The 17,630-nt window shown below is 40.4% G+C and overlaps 1 protein-coding gene across 1 annotated transcript; it reads right to left on the bottom strand.

Annotated features, from left to right (window-relative positions):
- Positions 1–2,984: 2,984 nt before the first annotated feature.
- znf532 (zinc finger protein 532) lies at positions 2,985–17,539 on the bottom strand. The gene is made up of 9 exons (XM_030065984.1): positions 16,900–17,539; positions 10,979–13,460; positions 10,513–10,694; positions 8,349–8,525; positions 7,196–7,358; positions 6,543–6,863; positions 6,229–6,341; positions 5,965–6,091; positions 2,985–5,518 (listed from the first exon to the last, which is right to left on the bottom strand). Exons 2-9 carry the CDS (start codon positions 13,427–13,429, stop codon positions 5,015–5,017), a joined length of 4,038 nt encoding a protein of 1,345 aa, XP_029921844.1. The 5' UTR covers positions 13,430–13,460; positions 16,900–17,539; the 3' UTR covers positions 2,985–5,014.
- Between the last annotated feature and the right edge of the window lie 91 nt (positions 17,540–17,630).

Raw genomic sequence — 17,630 nt, 5'->3', positions numbered from 1 at the left:
TTTGAAAATCACCTATTTATGACCACATATTACCAAAAAAAAACACTGTTTTTAACACACAGGGGAAAGGGGTTCAAAATTTGACTTTCAGATATCACTATAAAAATTCACAAGTTGATTACACACACAAAGACAAGAAATAACGTCAATTACAAGTTCTTGGAATTATTCTGTTTACACATGCATATCACACATTATCTGATTTGATATGCGCTAATAAGGAATATAAGGAATAAATGCCAGAACAGATATTTAAACAGTGAATTAAGACATTTAAACAGTGAATTAAAAGGTTACTATATCTATATCTATCTATATCTATCTATCTATCTATCTATCTATCTATCTATCTATCTATCTATCTATATATCTATATATATATATATATATATATAGTATTACTATGTATATAGTAACCTTTTAATTCACTGTTATATAGTAACCTTTTAATTCAAGGTTACTATATATATATATATCTATATATATCTATATCTATCTATCTATCTATCTATCTATCTATCTATCTATCTATCTATCTATCTATCTATATATATATATATAGATAGATATATAGATAGATATAGATATAGTAACCTTTTAATTCACTGTTTAAATGTCTTAATTCACTGTTTAAATGTCTCTTCTGTCATTTATTCCTTATATTCCTTATTAGCGCATATCAAATCAGATAATGTGTGATATGCATGTGTAAACAGAATAATTCAAAGAACTTGTAATTGACTTTTTTTCTTGTCTTTGTGTGTGTAATCAACTTGTGAATTTTTATAGAGATATCTGAAAGTAAAATTTTGAACCCCTTTCCCTGTGTGTTAAAAACAGTGTTTTTGGTAATATGTGGTCATAAATAGGTGATTTTCAAAACTTTCCACCAATGGGATTTCTTGGGACTTTTTTTGCCTCACTCAGGACAAACTGAGGATACAAAATCAGTTGAGTTTGCTTCTCTTGCAATTTGTCCTAGGTTGACTCCAATTTTGGCCTCAAATTACTGGACTATAATGTTTATTACGGCATTAACTAACGTTAATTGTTGTACTCTTATTGTAAAGTGTTACAAACAAATTGATACATAATAAATAATAATAAATAAATAAATATTAAATAATAAATTAATAAATAGTCAGTGAGATAAAATAAACACAGATAAAAGGATAAAATAAATATGAAAACCAATGATTAAACTGAAAAGCTATGGCTATGACATTTCAAAATAAAAGCCAGGGCTTTCATTTTCTTTTAAAAATACCAAGCCAGCTTGCCATTCTGATATCCGGGGCGGTGTGCTCCGCAGTTTGGGGCTCATAAGAAAAGAGAAGGCAGCCTGATCAGTGCTTTTATGGGACACATGATGAACATTTAAAAGATAAGCTGTGTAGAAACTCGGTGATGAGGCTGCATCATGAAACGAAAGAAAATCCCTGAGTTCAAAATCAGCTGCAAAAGCCACAGGTAGCCAGGGCACAAGAGCTCACACAGCTCAGAATTCACACATGAAAAAAAAAAAAAAACCTAAGCAGGGCAGAAATGTGAGCAACAGCCACACAACTTTTACAGTACATAGTGTCAGTTGTCCTTGAGGGTGTTTTTCATGTTGTCCAAAAGTAGCACCTAAATCAATAGTCTGCCATCACAGCAAACAGCACACTTTACCCTGCAGGAGGGAATCAAAGACCTAAGACCTGCCACTAGAGGGGGAGATCGTCTTGAATTAAAAATCTCCAAATAATACTAACTAACTAACGATGCAAATAAATGATTTACTAATATGAGCCCACTTCCACTCATTAGTGTAGAGTCATAGGTGAATCACTTTACTAGACACTGGACATTTTTAAACTTTCATTATTCTATACAAAAAGGTCTATATGGCCAAGGAAGGAATGAAGGAAAAGTTGCATTATTGTTAAAATGTAACCAAGTTTACCACCCATATAACAGCCCTCTCTTACAGTATACAAATAAATGTTTATGTATTTGAACTCCTGAGCCACCATGTGTTCGATATAGCTCCTCCTGTTAATAAGACAAAACATATTCCTGCATTTTGTTTTAAATGGCATTGTGAGATATCTTAAGCTTCTGTATTTGTACTGATTTTGCTGAAAAAAAAAGCTTAAGTGGTGCTGTGGATAGGTTCAAAAATAAGTGTGAGAATTTGCAGAGTAAATTAAGAAAAAGGACGGGGAAAAAAGTAAAAGACCTTCTGGTCTGTGTCTTCCTTTGTGCACGTGTTCTCACAAAAAGATAACCGTAACCCTCTCGCTGCTCACTTACAGAAGGTCATTGCTAGATGCTTAGTTATATTTCGATGGATTGATGTAACCCCACCATGTGTTATGCAGAATATCAAGCTAGAAAAAATCAGATGCACCATCAACAGCTCCATTAAGAGATTTTACAAAGGCTGGCATCCTATTCATAAATTATGTGAATAGTCAACCCTGCCTGGAACTGTGAACACATATTTGTAAGGCTCGTCTGTCCCATGTTTAAATACACCATGATGCATGTTTTTTTTTTTTTTTTTTTGTGTGTGTGTGTGTGTGTGTGTGTGTGTGTGTGTGTGTATGATGTGATCTGTCTATTTCAGATATGGATATTGGTTTTGCTTTTTTTTCTAGAATGGCTTATTATTCTGTGCATATCTATTTTTTAGATTATGGAAATGTCTTATCTAATAAATAGAAAAAATCAGCATAACGTATTAAACAAAAGGAATACGCTGTTACATGCAGTACAACAAAAGTCTCCTGCCCTTGTTACTTCCCAAGTCTATCAAATCTATCACTGTGGCATTGACAGAAATCAGCTTTCAGCAACACGGTGAGGATGCCCTGTGAGCTTTGACCTTCACAGAGAGCAATATTAACAGTCTATGACCTGCACTGTAGAGTATGAATGAGCACCACAGTCAGTCTCATGTGTTTCCATAGAAGGAGCTGATGCCTCATGTGCAGTGGACATCGGATCTTGCCCCTTGCAGGTTTCATCATTTATTGACATCAAGAACAGTTTTGTACACAAGCATTGAACAGGTCTAAAAACAGCAGCAGCAGCAAAAACACATTCTAATCAACAAACAATTCACAGACTGCTTCTCACATGCAGTTTTACAGTGCCAGACAATTATAGTCCTATTGTCAGAGTAGAAAAAAACAAAAAACAAAAACTAATGTCCAAAACAGAATGCTATTTTATGAAATACATGGAGCAAAGAGACCAACTGAAAATAATCTCGTCACGGCTTTCTCACACGTCTCTTAAAATGGATTGTTCATTTTATTTAAATAGCTGTCTTCAATATAATATGTATAATATGTATGTTTTCTCACTCCAGTTTTACAGCAACATTTACATTCCTTGAAGGCAAGTCAGTTCTGTTGGATTTATTCCAATGTGATTTCTGGCCTGCAAAATCTTCCCTCGTCTTCCTTACGCTGAAAAATTCAGCCAGTATCAGCTATGATCTTGTGTTAAATTAAAGAACCACAGAGAAATGTGTAACAGCTAGAAACAGATAGAAGGATGTTGCTGTCATTAGTGATAATATACAGGGACATTGCAATATTTATCTCTGGTTTTTGAATTTTTATTAGGCCAAAAAGAAGGATGTAATATGCTTGTGTAAATAAGGCTGCCATCAAAAGAAAGGCAAGTGCTCTGTATCTTATATCTTAAATATTCATGGAAATAAAGTCACCTTATTTGTAAGTCAGTCATGATCAAAAAGAGCTGCCACAGAAATAAAGAAAAAAAAAAAAAAAGAAAGGGCAGGAGATACCATGAAACAGATATTAAAACACAAAACAAAACATTGCCCTCTGCATATAAAAACACATATCTCAAAGAAATTCAGATTTGGCCCATATGGTACGTCTTCAATCAACATCTGACTGACGCAGACTCATGATATATTACCACAGTCATACACAAAGTGGTGAACTCTTCAATGCTATTTCAAACTCATTATTTTAGGGGTTTTCATGTTGAAGAGGTGACATAGAGGTGGAAGCAGCACATAAGGATGTAGTGTACAAATTTAGGTGCTTTCATCCTGGATGTGTAAACAACAGCAACAGAAAACACCGCTGACCAATGAACAGGAGCGACAGGCTGTTCCTCTTTGACTGATTGTCCTGAAGTCATCAGTTATCTGATGGGACGATCTGGACATACGCTCGCAAACATATGCTGTTTCATGATTTTTGGGAGAAAGTTGTAAAACTCATTTTACACCTTTCCCCTTTGCAAACACGAATCTGGCATATCACTCTTTAGATTTTTTTATTAGTCCTTCTCATGATCATTTAGCTTTAGCTCTGTCAGACAGTGTTTTGGGAGCGGAACTCAGAGGGGCTGAGAAATTTTATTATCAACGAATTGAAAAAACAAATTAAAAACAAACACAACAAAATGTATGATTCCAGTCTTCCACCCAACCACCACGTTCAAGTGGAAGACCAGCTAGGAAATTTAGGAAACTCTAAGTTCCCAAAGTGTTTTTCAGACATTCGTTGGACGTTAGCAGCATATAGAAAATTCAGAACACTGCCAACTGTATGAGGATTCATCCCGTTACAACAATATATTCATACATGATCTATCCACAATCCTAGTGAGAAGACCACAATGGAAACTGTTTAAAATAAAAAGCTCTTCTATAAAAAGATCTATTCAAGGCCTATAGAAACATCTATGCCATAAAGTGTACAAAAATGTTTTATCTTATTGTTCAGTTTAATTAAATACACATAAAGTGACTTTGACATATATTACATATTCTTTAAACACATGAGATTTGTATACTGTGTACATATTTTAGTACATATATGTTATACTTCATATATGTGGGCACAACAGTCAACGGAGATAGAAGAAGTGTCATCGTCGCACTTGTCTGCAAGCTGGTTAATAAACGGTATAAATTTTAAAACAGCGATATCGTCTCTCAGATGGAATGGTACGACAACAGCGGCTCAAAACCAGGGTCCTCTCACTTCTCGGCCGTGCTCAGTCTCTTGGACTTAATGAAGGCCATCCCGTGCGTCCTCATGTGTGTATTCAGGTTTCCCTCCGTTTCAAACATCTTCCCACACACTTTGCATTTGGTATTCGGTGTCCCGTCATCGTTCTCATCTGTGACGTCCATCTGGTTCTCCCTTTGGCTATCGCTGTCGCCACCGCCCCGTCCGTTGCATCGGGCGAGACCCTGCGGCTCCTTCAGCCGATGGACAATGAAGAGGTGTCTGGCCAGGGAGTGGTGGGAGGTGTAGCAGAGGCCGCACTCCTGACACTGGTAGGACGACCCGTCAGACTTGTGCTGGGGGATGTGCTTGTGGAAGGCGGTAATGTCCTCGGTGGTGAAGCCGCAGACGGCACACTTGTGAATTTTGAGGATGTTCACCTTGAGCTTCTTCAGCGGCTGTGAGTCCGAGCTCCTGAGGTGCAAGCCGGGAGTCGCCTCGTCATCTTCCTGCTTTCTCTTGGGGCTGAGAGTCTGCGAAAGGGACAGGGAGGATAGATGAGTTTGTGAGTGAAGAGTCGTGTTTCCTTAATTGATTTAGAGCAAAGATATTGATGAAGTACGTCATGCTGGGTTGTCGGCAAGGGGGCTAAAAATGGTTCCAAAATTAGTCTAAATCTTAGCGTGGGAGAAACTGGCATGGCCATTTTCAGAGGGGTCCCTTGACCTCTGACCTCAAGATATCTCAATGAAAACTGGTTATATGGGTTACTATGTGTCTCCCCTTTGCAGACATGCCCACCCATGCAATTTGGGGCAAAAATTATGCAGGTTTTATTTTTTATTTTTTTTTGGCATCAAATCAGGAGATGAGCAAATCGTCCCAGTTGGCTCACAGTCATGGGATGACCAACCTTCAAAGAGCATTTAGCACAGTTTCCCTTAAAAACAAGTCTCTAAATATATTTTGTTGAGTGTACCTGAGAGTGCTCCTTGTCTGTTATTGTGTCCATATTATCAGGGTCATTTATCTTCCCATGCATCAGCTGAATGTGCTGGTCCAGCAGCACTCTCTTAGTGAACGGCTGACTGAGCGCTGGACAGTGTCTGTGAAAATACAACAAACTGTGAAGCAAAACCTCTGACACCTCTGATTTTTGACAATTTGCATGCACTTTGATTCTGAGTATGTAACTTGAAGATTCTAAAATAGTTGGACAGTAAAAATAAGGCGTTGCACTCACGGGCAGGTGTAGACCTTGCGCAGCCCCTTGTGTTTGAGTCGGTTGTGCCGGCAGAGGCTGTGCGAGGAGCTGAAGGATTTGTCACACTGTCGACATGGATGCTTCTTCAATGTCTACAATCAGAGAAGGAGAAGATATAATGTAACTCAACAACTTGAAAGTATGGCTTGCGTCTCCAGCATTTTATGTAACACATGACACAGAGAGGTGTAATCTTATCTGATGGAAAGATTAAGATTTATTGGCTTTGCTGGATCAATTTGTGCGCCCTACATGTAAGATGTAACCCACAAAAAATACGTAAAATCACTCACCTTGCCGTGTTCACGCCTCATATGAGACACGAAGACCTCCCTGGAGGTGAAGAGGCAGTCGCAGTCTCCACATGTGTACCCGGGGCCAGGGGGGTTCCTGAGGTCTGCTGAGTGATTACTGTTGGTTTTCTTCAGCGGCGACGGGGGAGGCTTCTTGTCGCCCTTGTCTTGACCGTTGACATTCCCTCCATCCCTGGTGTTATTATTACTGCTGGGACTGTTTCCATTATTACTGTTGGAGTTGGTGGGCTTGGTGCTGAGAGGCAGGTTGATGCCCAGATTAGGTGGCCCCTCAATGGTCTTCAGGGTCCCGTGGATGGTCTAGAAAGGATCCACAGGTGCACAACAATAACACATGCTGAGGAAGCACTGTAGAAAAGTGTTTCATTTTCACATTTATGTTTTTATTAAGCATTGGAGTGACAGTGTGCGCAGCCATTTATATATCATTATCTCATCTATTATTCCTAAACCTGCCTATTAACCATGATTTTGCTCTGTCACATATTCTGCATCCAACCCTTTACACAACATGCACCTATTCATTAACAGACAGTAGGAAACATATATATTTATCTATCACACACACATACACACACAAAAGAATCACATGCCCCTTTGGTTCTCGAGAATAATTTGATTTCCAGGCTTACCTTGATGTGGTCCAACATGAGCTGTTTCTGTGCATAGTGCATAGAGCAGTCTGGGCATTTGAACACTGAAACTTTATGATTGACTACATGCTGGTCGAAGTGTGTGTAGAGCAGGGACTGCAGAGTGAATACCGTGTCACACATGGAGCACTTATAGATCAACCTGAAAAACAGAAAAAAAACTGAACTGAAAAAATGATCTGTGAGAAGTTTTCATGCACTGTACAAGATTTACAAAGAAAATAACTGGAATTCAAAAAGAAAACTAAAGTGAGTGTTAATGACAATTGTCAGCAAAGAAATGTTGTTTTGCTTCCCACTATAACATATGTAAGCCTATAATAAGCATATAAATCATTTCAGAAAATACACATTTGGCAGCACCTGAAAATGCACAACTTCTAATGTCTGTAACTCTAAAGACACCACTGAAATATGTTTTGCCACAAAAGCATTACCCATTTGAAAACCTAAAACTGACAATTATTTTTGTGTTAAGGTTTATTATATATTGTTTAGAATGCTCCATGGTCATTAACATTTTCACAAAATCTGTAGGACAAAAGTTAATTCAGCTTCAAGTCAGTGACAAGCTCAGGGTCAAAAACACACCGCAGGCAAGAACACCTGCTCCTAACCCAAATTCATTACAGGCTTGATGATGGACAGCGTGCAGGTCAGTGAAAGGTTGCCATGTGGAAAAAAAAAAAAAAAACAAACCCTGGTAAAGCCACCATGTCTAAAACCCCCAAAAGCTGCTATTGATGAAACATCCAGGTGGAGTTTTCTAACCAAGATTAGTTGGACATGGATATTGGGTAACATTACTGGCTAAAAAACATACGTGTGTGTGTGTGTGTGTGTGTGGAACAGAGACAACTGTGGGGAAAAAAGGTTTGAAGCTTGTGTATTAAGTGTGTGTGTTGCATTCTATTCTTCATTTAAGCAAATTTATCAAGATACATATCTAAGTTCAGTTCATTTTCGTGGAAACACATATTTTAAAGTATATGCTTTTAATAACCAGAATGACAAAGAATAAGATTAAGTCATCATGCCAAGTAGAACAGAAAATCAATTAAGGCAGCCAGAGAAAAGTAATTGATATAAATCAGAAAGTCATTTCTGATGGTGTAGATATTCAAAGACCTACTTGGGTTCCCCTATCTTTACTCCGGGATGTTGCGTGTACGCATGAGAGTGTGTTCCTGGCGCTGACTTGAAGGCCATTGGGCAGATGGGACATTTATAGAAGATCTCACAGTGGGTACTTTGGATGTGGGACTTCAGAGTAGAAACATCAGCGAAGATCACACTGCAGTGGACACATCTGGAGGGAGAGGCGGAGAGAAAGTTATCATTAGACTTTAACAACCATTTCGTACTTATACAGGAAACTTGCTCCATTTACATACACACTACTGAGTGTCAGATTAAGGATTGTCTTTGCAAACTGACTTTATTAAATTGAGTTTAATTCTGTTTTTGAGAGAGTCCCTTTCCTTTTTACCACACTTGCCCTCCTCTGAGTAATTCAGTATATTTCTTTTTCCTTGAATTTTATGTTGATGCATTTCCAGTTTTGGTAGGCACAGTTCATTTCTTCATTCAGCCATGGTGGCAAGTCTGTTGGAAATGTTGAGTATGTCTTAGTTTTAGCCCAAACAACCAGCTGTTGTTGCTGCTGTAAATATAAAACACATCAAAATCCTGTAACTGTGACTGTGATTTTTCCCGGGAAATTGGTTTCCAAGCCTAAGTGTTTACAACAACAAATGCAGAAGCTTTAATGAACGGGGGAATGGATGAGTCACTTTTGTGTATCAACGAACAATAGAGAGTAGGCTGACACAAGGGACATGAACTTATGTGAAAATGTCACAAATTATTACTTAATCGGGCAAGGGGGCTAACATCATATTAGTGTGTACCAAAACAGCCTCGCGTGGTGGTTGCAGGGGTGAAGTGAGGATTCGAGCACCTACACCTGGGAGCTGCCCAATGCTACTGCAGTCATCTGACCCATAAGACATTGTGACCCTAATTATGTGGGTCATACAGATAATTTTATCTTTTTTTTATTTTTATTTTTTTTTGCCACCATAGCATGTAAAAAGCATGTATGATGAAGTAGGAATTCCAGTAAGTGTTTTTGGGCAAATTTGTGTCTTGCATTTTCTGGCAGAACATGTCCCCATTCATCCGTCACCTTTTATTGGGATGGAGAGCAGAGATGGGTGGAGTTAACCGAGGTGTGTAGTGCAAGGCATTATCATTATTTGAGTGTTTACCATGAGGCACAGCTCTCTGATGACAGGCAAAGTGCAGTTTATACATCATTCTTCCCAACTGTTACAGTTCAAGCACTAAAGTTTATGCCAGCTCATGTTTATTTGGTAAATAAACATGGTATTTTGCTGAATTACGCTATAATTGAGCAAAAGCCGTTTATATGCTTACTACAATTCAGTGTAATGATAATTATCCTTTCTGCTACAGGCATCCTGTTACTGCACTTACTGCAAAACTATTGTGCCACCATGTGGTGACATTAAATTACGGCATCTGATAATAATGAATACAAAACACCAAGAAGAGGAGGGATAAGGTTGCTATGTCTATTACACGATGTGTGATACTAACAGGATCATTTTTGGGCTACTTTTCTAAAATTTGAAAATTAATTGAACAACAATTGGAACAGCAATTTGCAACACTAAGCCATTGCCTCATTTCAGCTGGCATTGTGGGACTAACTGTATCACGTTTTAGTCAGAATGAAGGAGTTTTGAAGGGAGTGGAGCTGACTCTTATCAGGACACCTGTGCATCACCACATTGCACATTTGTTTTACCACATCCACCAAGAGCTAACTTAAATTTCACAGTTTTCCCAAAATCTTGCAAGACTTCACTTAATAGTGTGACAAAATTTGACATTTTGTCACACTTTGAGAATTATGATTTCCTTTGCCTATTTCACTCTGACTAACATGCCACTTCAAATGATTTTTGATTGTCAAGCCATGGCAGATATTATGGGATAATAACTGTAATTAGACATGACTGAATAAGTGGCACTTTGAAATCGCATGGCCACTTGTATTAGATTTTCAAAGGTGAACTCTTGTTAGGCAGAAATAATTTTCACATGTTCCTTATCAGAGTTGTTTATGAACATGGAGCTTCTCATTGAAAAATGATGTTATGAAATTTGAAAATAACTTACAAAAATAACTTAGGTAGCCTTTGCAACTATATAATGTATTAGATTATATTAAATCTATGAAGTAGTGTGGCTTATTCTCCCATACTGACCGGTAGCCGACTCTTCGTGTGTAATGCAGGCAGTTCCTGGTGACGTGGGACTGGAAGTGGACAGAGCGACAGCTGGCACCACACTCAGGGCAGATATAAGGAGACTTGTGCTGGTGGATTCGCTGGTGCGACAGAAAGCTGCACTGATTGGGAAGAAGCATTTGGCAGATAGTGCATGTTTTCTATGGACATGAGAAAGAAGAGATAAAAAGAATGGTGTCATCATAATTTATCATGGCACTGGGATTATTGTAAACCAGAATAAGAAGGATTAGGTATATTTCACAATAACATAAAGATTGTTTACTAACATATATAGCAGTACAATATGCATCGTATTAGTCAAAACAACTTTAGCAGTCAAGACAATGCTTTTTCCCATTCAAAGTTTTGTAGATAAAATGGAAACATATATACTTAACACACACACACACACACACACACACACACACACACACACACACACCTGCCCACTGGTTTCCAGTGCCTGTTGATAGTGCATGGCTAGGGAGCTTTCATCCTGGAACATGGCATTGCACTCCAAGCACTTGAGGCTGTGCCTGCAGAGTTTTGATGCATCATCCTCCAAAGGCATGGCTGCAACTAGAGGAACACTGCATGGGGCTGAGATCACTGCAGTTTGGGCCCCACCGCCACCAGCCTTCCCTGGGATTTGACCTGCAGAGCCCTGGGCTTGGGTGGTGGAAGTGGTGGATGTAACGTTGGATGGGCCAGATGGTGCGGCCAACATCTGATCTGCAGGGATGGGTTTAAGGATTAGGTGTGAACACTGCATGACCACTCCTTTGTCTTTGTGGCCCCTGGCATGAGACAACAGGCTGCACTTGTTATAGAACACGAGGCTTTTGGCACAGTGGTTGCAAGTGACCTCGATCCGCACACTGCGACGTTCATAGTGCTGAGTCAGGCTCTTCTCGAGAGCAAAGGAATCTCCACACTCCAGGCACTTGTAGCCACGAGAGGGTAGTGAGATACAGGCTGAAGTTGGGGGAGAGAGGTTGGGCACGTACACTGGGACAGGGTTTATGCTACTCAGGACTTTATTGAAGGCATCCACCACAGAACTTTGAGAGCTGGTGAACACTTGAACTCTGGAGACTTTCTTTGGGGCCTGGCCAGCCAGTATTGTCTGTTGCTTGACTTGATGCTGTGGTTGTTGATGCTGAGGCTGCTTGGAGGAGGACAGAGCCTGGTGGAGATCACAGGCAGCAGAAGATACTGTCTGAGGCAAAAGATTAAGGTTGCTAAGATGGACTGTCTTTGGCACAAGTTTGGCATTAGCCAAACTGGAGGCAGGTACCATGACAGTTTGTTGCTGGATGGCATTAGCAGCTTTTAGGATGGCACTGCTGGCACTCTGCACTGAGGCAGCAGGGATGACTGTTGCTTTGACCGTGGTGTTGTTAGCCAGCTTGAGGTTGATAACTTGTGAACCTGCTGTCTTGACTGCTGAGACTGGCAGGAAGGCTGTTGCCACAGGTTTGATAGTCATTTGCTTGGTAATCTCCATGGAGGGACCTGTAGCAGTGGCTACTACAGTGGTGGGAAGAGAGGGTCGTGTGGGAGATGAGAAGATTGCACTGGAGGCTGGGGAGGACAGCATAGAGGAAGCCATGACAGATGGGATACTGGAATTTTCTCCTTTCTTCAGGCCTTCGGGATCAAAATCTGGAAGTATTCGGGTGACGGTACGTTTGATCTGGCCTGAGGAGGTCTTGATGGTTTTGATTCTTACCTTTGGGATGACAGGAGTGGTGCCTGTGGGTGAGCCAGGGGAGCCTTTACTGCTACCCTCACTGATGACACTAGAAGGGCTGTTTGGCTCTGTCGACAGGACCCTCTTTGCAACATCCAGTGCTGACTCCTGTTCATGTGGCTTCTCTGAAGCTCTGGGACTTTCACTGGCTTCTTTCAGGGACTCTCTGTCTGGTGATATATGTACAGATTCTTTCTGGGTAGTAGGGGAATCCAGGACACCCGAGTCAACAACACTGGCCTTTTTGGCACTCAAGGCTGCAATGGCTGCTATACAAGAGGAGAGTTTTGCAGAGGACTTGGCTTTGGCCTGCACGAGACTGGAAACACTAACAGAGCCAACCCCTGAGGGCTCTCCTGCCTCCTGGCTCTCCTGCCCTTGAGGCTTTAGGACAGTTTCTTTGGATTCCTCTTCAGGCTTCCTTGAATGAAGGGGGTCCTTAAACTTGGAATAATCCAAAGTGCCATTGCTATTATTGTTTTGATCAGATTTAGGCTGACCTGAATCTCCACTGGCTCTAGGCTTAGAAACGCTGTCTGCTGATGTAGACATTTTTGGATTTTGCTCCTCTCTCTTAGGACAGGAAGACCGCCCAGTCAAGGAGTTTGGAGTGGGCCTGAAAAATGATTGGCTACCCTGCTTGTCCATAGGGTCATCTACTTCAATCTTATCATCATCATCAAACTCTTCAGCACTGGAGATAGGGCTGAACTGATTGAAGGTAGATGATGGGTTATTAACTGGGGCACCTTCTTCCCGAGGAGCTTTCCATCCATTCTTGTTGTAATGATTACCAGGCATGGCTGGTAAGAAGCCATTATGAAGTCCATTGCTTATGGCAACAGAATGGGTGTGGGGATGAGAGTGGAAATGGCCGTCTTTCTCTGATATGGTTCTACCATTCTCACCAGTGTCCATATTTCGGATGTTTTTGACAATGACGCTAACTCCAACGTCGTGCCCTGCAGAGGGATTGTGGGCCTCGTCCTCGTTGGCAGCCAACACACCGCTGCCTTGTTTGACCTGGCCCTCGTGGTCATCATGGTGGCCAGACTCAATAGCGGCTTTGGGATCCACCATGTCAGGGATGTCGAAGGCCGCCAGCAGGTCATCGAAGTCTGGCGTCTTCATATCTCCCATGGTCCTGCTCCTGATCTGAGGAGGAGATTACCTGAATAACATAGAAGATATACAGTATAATATTGAGTAATGGAAGCCTTGTTTATTGTCTTGCAGTTATACGAACTGCTTATTTTTCATAGATCAACATCTCTGACATTAAAGCTATAAAGTACACTGTACTGATATAGCCTTATTAGATAACTCTGATTTGGAGAAAATACAGTCAGTCCAAATTAATAAAATCTTTTGTATTTTTTAGGCTTTTTCACTGCTGTACAAAGATCAAGGAACAACTACACAGATACAAACAAGAGATAGGTTTTGTGTGTGTGTGTGTGTGTGTGTGTGTGTGTGTGTGTGTGTGTGTGTGTGTGTACATAAGAAACCTTAGCAACCTCTTCAGGACACAAACAGTGTTTCATTTTATATTGGCTGGAAGTTTGTTCCAAAGGGGGGGTGCTTTCTCTTTTATTAAGACAAATAAATCTTCATCTTTGTGAACAGACAGTTTATAGAGCTGAGGTTTATCAGGTACAAGTTTGTGAAATATTGTGGGTTTAACATTCTTGGAAAATTCATGAGTGGACATTCCAGTTAGTATTCACAGGGCGGTAGAGAATGGCTGCCATGACGTGTGATCATGTTTTCTGTTATGTTTGAGTATGCTGATTTTCTGACAAAGTTGGGGTGTGTAGTTGAGCTATCCAAAGAGTAATGAAGTGCTGAAATCATTAATTCTGGGAAATGTAAAAGTGGGAATCAGTTTGTCTAGACCAGATGCGGTAAAGGGAGGTGAAGAAAGCAGACTGATTCATTAAAGGAGAAATTGTTTGGATTTAGGAGGTGATTTGGTGGAGGGTTGTAGCAGTCGGGGCATCTCTCGGTCAACATAAATTATTAATAGCACCCTCCACCCTCTATTACTCGAGATGTTATAGAAAAGGTAAGGGATAACATCTGCACCATTAATCACTTTCATTCTCAAAGTTGCACATTAGACAACTACAAAAAACTAAACTGATCTACAGTTCTGTGAAGAATAATGTTCTGTATTGTTGGCTAACTTAGTTCCCTTCTGCTAAATGCTTTGTCAACACTGCCAAGGTTGGTCAAAGACAAATAGGCCTACATACAATATCAAAAGCAATACCTGACTGAATTAGATTATAATTACTCTAGGTTTGCATAAAATTAAACAGAATACACATTCTTCCTGTGATTGGAAAGCTCATTGTATTAGCTTATATTATATATACAGAAATATTTTATCTCAGTGTTTCATGATGCTGGTATGTTAAATTAAATAATGGCTCGCAATTTTTCACTTTTTCCATTGTAGCTTCAAAACTGATCAGAATATGTCACAACATATAACGAGATACACAAAAAGAGCAAACATAAGCACCGGAGGTAAAGCTAAAAGAAATAGTAATAGTAATAATAATAATCAGGGGTGCCGTATATGGGGGAAAAGTTAGGACAATTCCAATGGCCCTTGCCTGACAGGGGCCCAAAAAATGGGTAAATAGGTATATATATACTCTTGTGCTATCACAAACTCATATTTGTCTGATTTCCATCTCAGGTGGAGATGTTCATAATAATAATACTGATGGAGATGCTGTAGACTATAAAAATATGATAATTCATTGTAACTCGCTTTTCAAGTATACTGCATAACTTCACATTGAATAGAAGATCAACATTGGACACTGACATTTAAAGCTAAACTAACATTAAACAGATACAGGCACATTTTCTCATTCTCTATGTTTGGGAAGGAGTTGATCATAACCTTTAAAGCTTTTTGAAGTTTCCAGTTGCAATGGCACACTACATATAAGTTATGTTTTGGGGTTGCCTTAGGTCCAAGGCTCTCAGCATAATTGAATTAAGGGTTTAATTGCAGCTTCATTGTTGCCATGTGGTGCGCCTCTATCCACGCACAGCGTAGGAGTCAGCATGTAAACCACGAACTGCATTCTCGGGCTTGATGTGTCATTTAGGCAGTAGCAGACTCTAGGCTGAATGCTCCTGCTCTTCATCTTTAAATGAAGCACATGTCTGGTTATGGTAAAAACTTAAAATGTGCAGCATAACATGTCCAACACACTGATGCACAGAGCTGTTAGTGCCACTGGCATGTTGAAGCTCTACTCGATCTCTAAAGCGTGTGCAATAAAAATCTATCTACCACATTTCTCCTTCAATCCAGTGACATTATTAAAACCTTTCAGGGGGAAAAAACAAAAGGGAATAACAGGCTTGTCCACTCCACACACAGGGGGTGACATTTAATGACATTTAATCAGGGCACTTAGTGAAACTGATTTCAGCTTCAATCACCTCATGCTTACCATTGCTATAATTAATTAAAAGGGGTAAAAATAGTATAACAGGCTACCACCTGATTCCATTTTACTACAAAGCTGCTGATGGACCCACATGATGTCATCCCTACATCAAGCAATTCCTATTTTTGGATATCTTTTTTTGTGACAGTAGGAAGATGGGTCTGATCAAGATAACTAATGCAATACAGGAGATTTTTACACTATCAGTGTACAACTATCAATGGGCTCTATCAGGTGAATATGATATGGTTAACATGATACTTCTGCTGTATGCAAATGTTATGTGCAACTATATGAATGTGATGACATGAGCAAATGCTTAAGGAGTAAAATTTAAGATTAGACTATATCGGGAAATGAGATTATCTAAAAATGGACATAAGAACACACATTGTTTTTATTTATGACAAACACATTTGCACTAAATCCTGTATGGAAAATGTCTTGTCATTATGTAACAATGAAAAACTTTACTTTCATCAGATTGCATTACTTAAAAAGTCTGATAGTGAACACTTTAAATAGATTGTGGTGGGAATGAAATGCAGTGTGTCTGTATGGTATGTTATGGGTGTGAGGGACAAAAGGCACAGCCATTGAGCTCCTCTGCTTGTACGTGCAGCCAAACCACTGCTGCTGTTTCATCCAAATGTATGGCACCTATTTCTGTACACACACAGAATCCCTCCTCCTAACATCATCTTTTGGTGCAAAATGCCACTTTGGTGACCATTTTCATTCCAGGCGCCGGCCTAGCGTCAATGATGAGGCAAACATAAGCAAAATAAGAGGGCGAGAGTTAAATGGCATGGAGAGAGAGAGGGCAGGAGAGATGAAACGAGGGGAAAAAAATGGCTGCTGAGCTGTGAGAAGCTGCAGCAGAAAAGGGCCTGGTGGAAAGAGAACTGCGAGTCACGGCCATGACAGCAAAGTAGCCTGACGTAGGAAGTAAATGAATGTTAAACACAGACAAATGTGAAAAATACACAACACAGACCTCCTCTCCAAAGCACCAGTTTAATAAGCATGCACCATTACAACCTCAAATCCACATACTGTGCAACTCAGTCTCTCAGTAAAGTGAAGGTAAAATAACAATAGTGGAAACATGCAATTGAATCAGCCACTCCTCACCCTCTTGCCTCCGTCCCTCTCCAGCCACTAGCCAAACCTTCTTTCCTTCCTTCCTTCCATCCTGTAACAAACACAGTCACAACACCACTAACCCACAAAAAGCCATCCACCCCACCCTGCATGGAAAAAAATCCTGTTTCTTTCCAACCAGGCAAAGGCCCAGAATACAGGGTCAGGTTACATCCAGGGAGCTGGTGAGTGGTGCTGGTGTTGGTAAGGATCCTCCTTAATCATTCTCTGCACCACTAGCAGCATACAGACACACAAACAGACAGATAGATAATAGTCCTGTGAGGTAGGCTCTAGGCTGCAGATTCACAGACTCCCAGCCAGCCACGTCCCCCTGCCCTCGTCCCTTCCCAAATCTCCCTGCTCCCCTTGCAGTGAGCCATGCTGCATAGCACACCGACATCCAGCCAGCAGTCAGCAGCGGCAGGATCTGTGCCTTTGCCATAGCAGCCAGTGGCTGAGTTGTGAAGGGCTGCCATGGAGTAGCCTGGGCTATCTCTATCCCTCAGTGGAGCACAGAGGCGGCATTGTTCCTGTGAGCTCTCCGTCTGCCTCAAACCGGTTTCAACTGGTTCCGGTCACCCAGCATAAAGCGCCCTGCTGCAATACGGCCTCAGAAACACAGAGACAGAAACAGTGTGCCCACCTCCCAGGAAACACTGCAACATTTTACACTAAAATATAGGTATAAACGATTTGGTGACAGCCTAACACAAGATATT

This window comes from Myripristis murdjan, chromosome 12 (assembly GCF_902150065.1).
Source record: "Myripristis murdjan chromosome 12, fMyrMur1.1, whole genome shotgun sequence".
In the NCBI taxonomy this organism is placed as follows: Eukaryota; Metazoa; Chordata; class Actinopteri; order Holocentriformes; family Holocentridae; genus Myripristis; species Myripristis murdjan.
This window is presented reverse-complemented; position numbering and strand designations above follow the sequence as displayed.

What these genes read in the sequence shown, in the direction of transcription:
- znf532 (XM_030065984.1), bottom strand. Translation starts at nt 13,429, where the DNA reads ATGGGAGATATGAAGACGCCAGACTTCGATGACCTGCTGGCGGCCTTC. An exon ending in GTAAAGATAGGGGAACCCAA is followed by an intron (nt 7,359 to 8,348) that starts GTAGGTCTTTGA and finishes TCTGTTTTTCAG; the next exon opens with GTTGATCTATAAGTGCTCCA. An exon ending in CAGACAAGGAGCACTCTCAG is followed by an intron (nt 5,519 to 5,964) that starts GTACACTCAACA and finishes TCCCTTTCGCAG; the next exon opens with ACTCTCAGCCCCAAGAGAAA.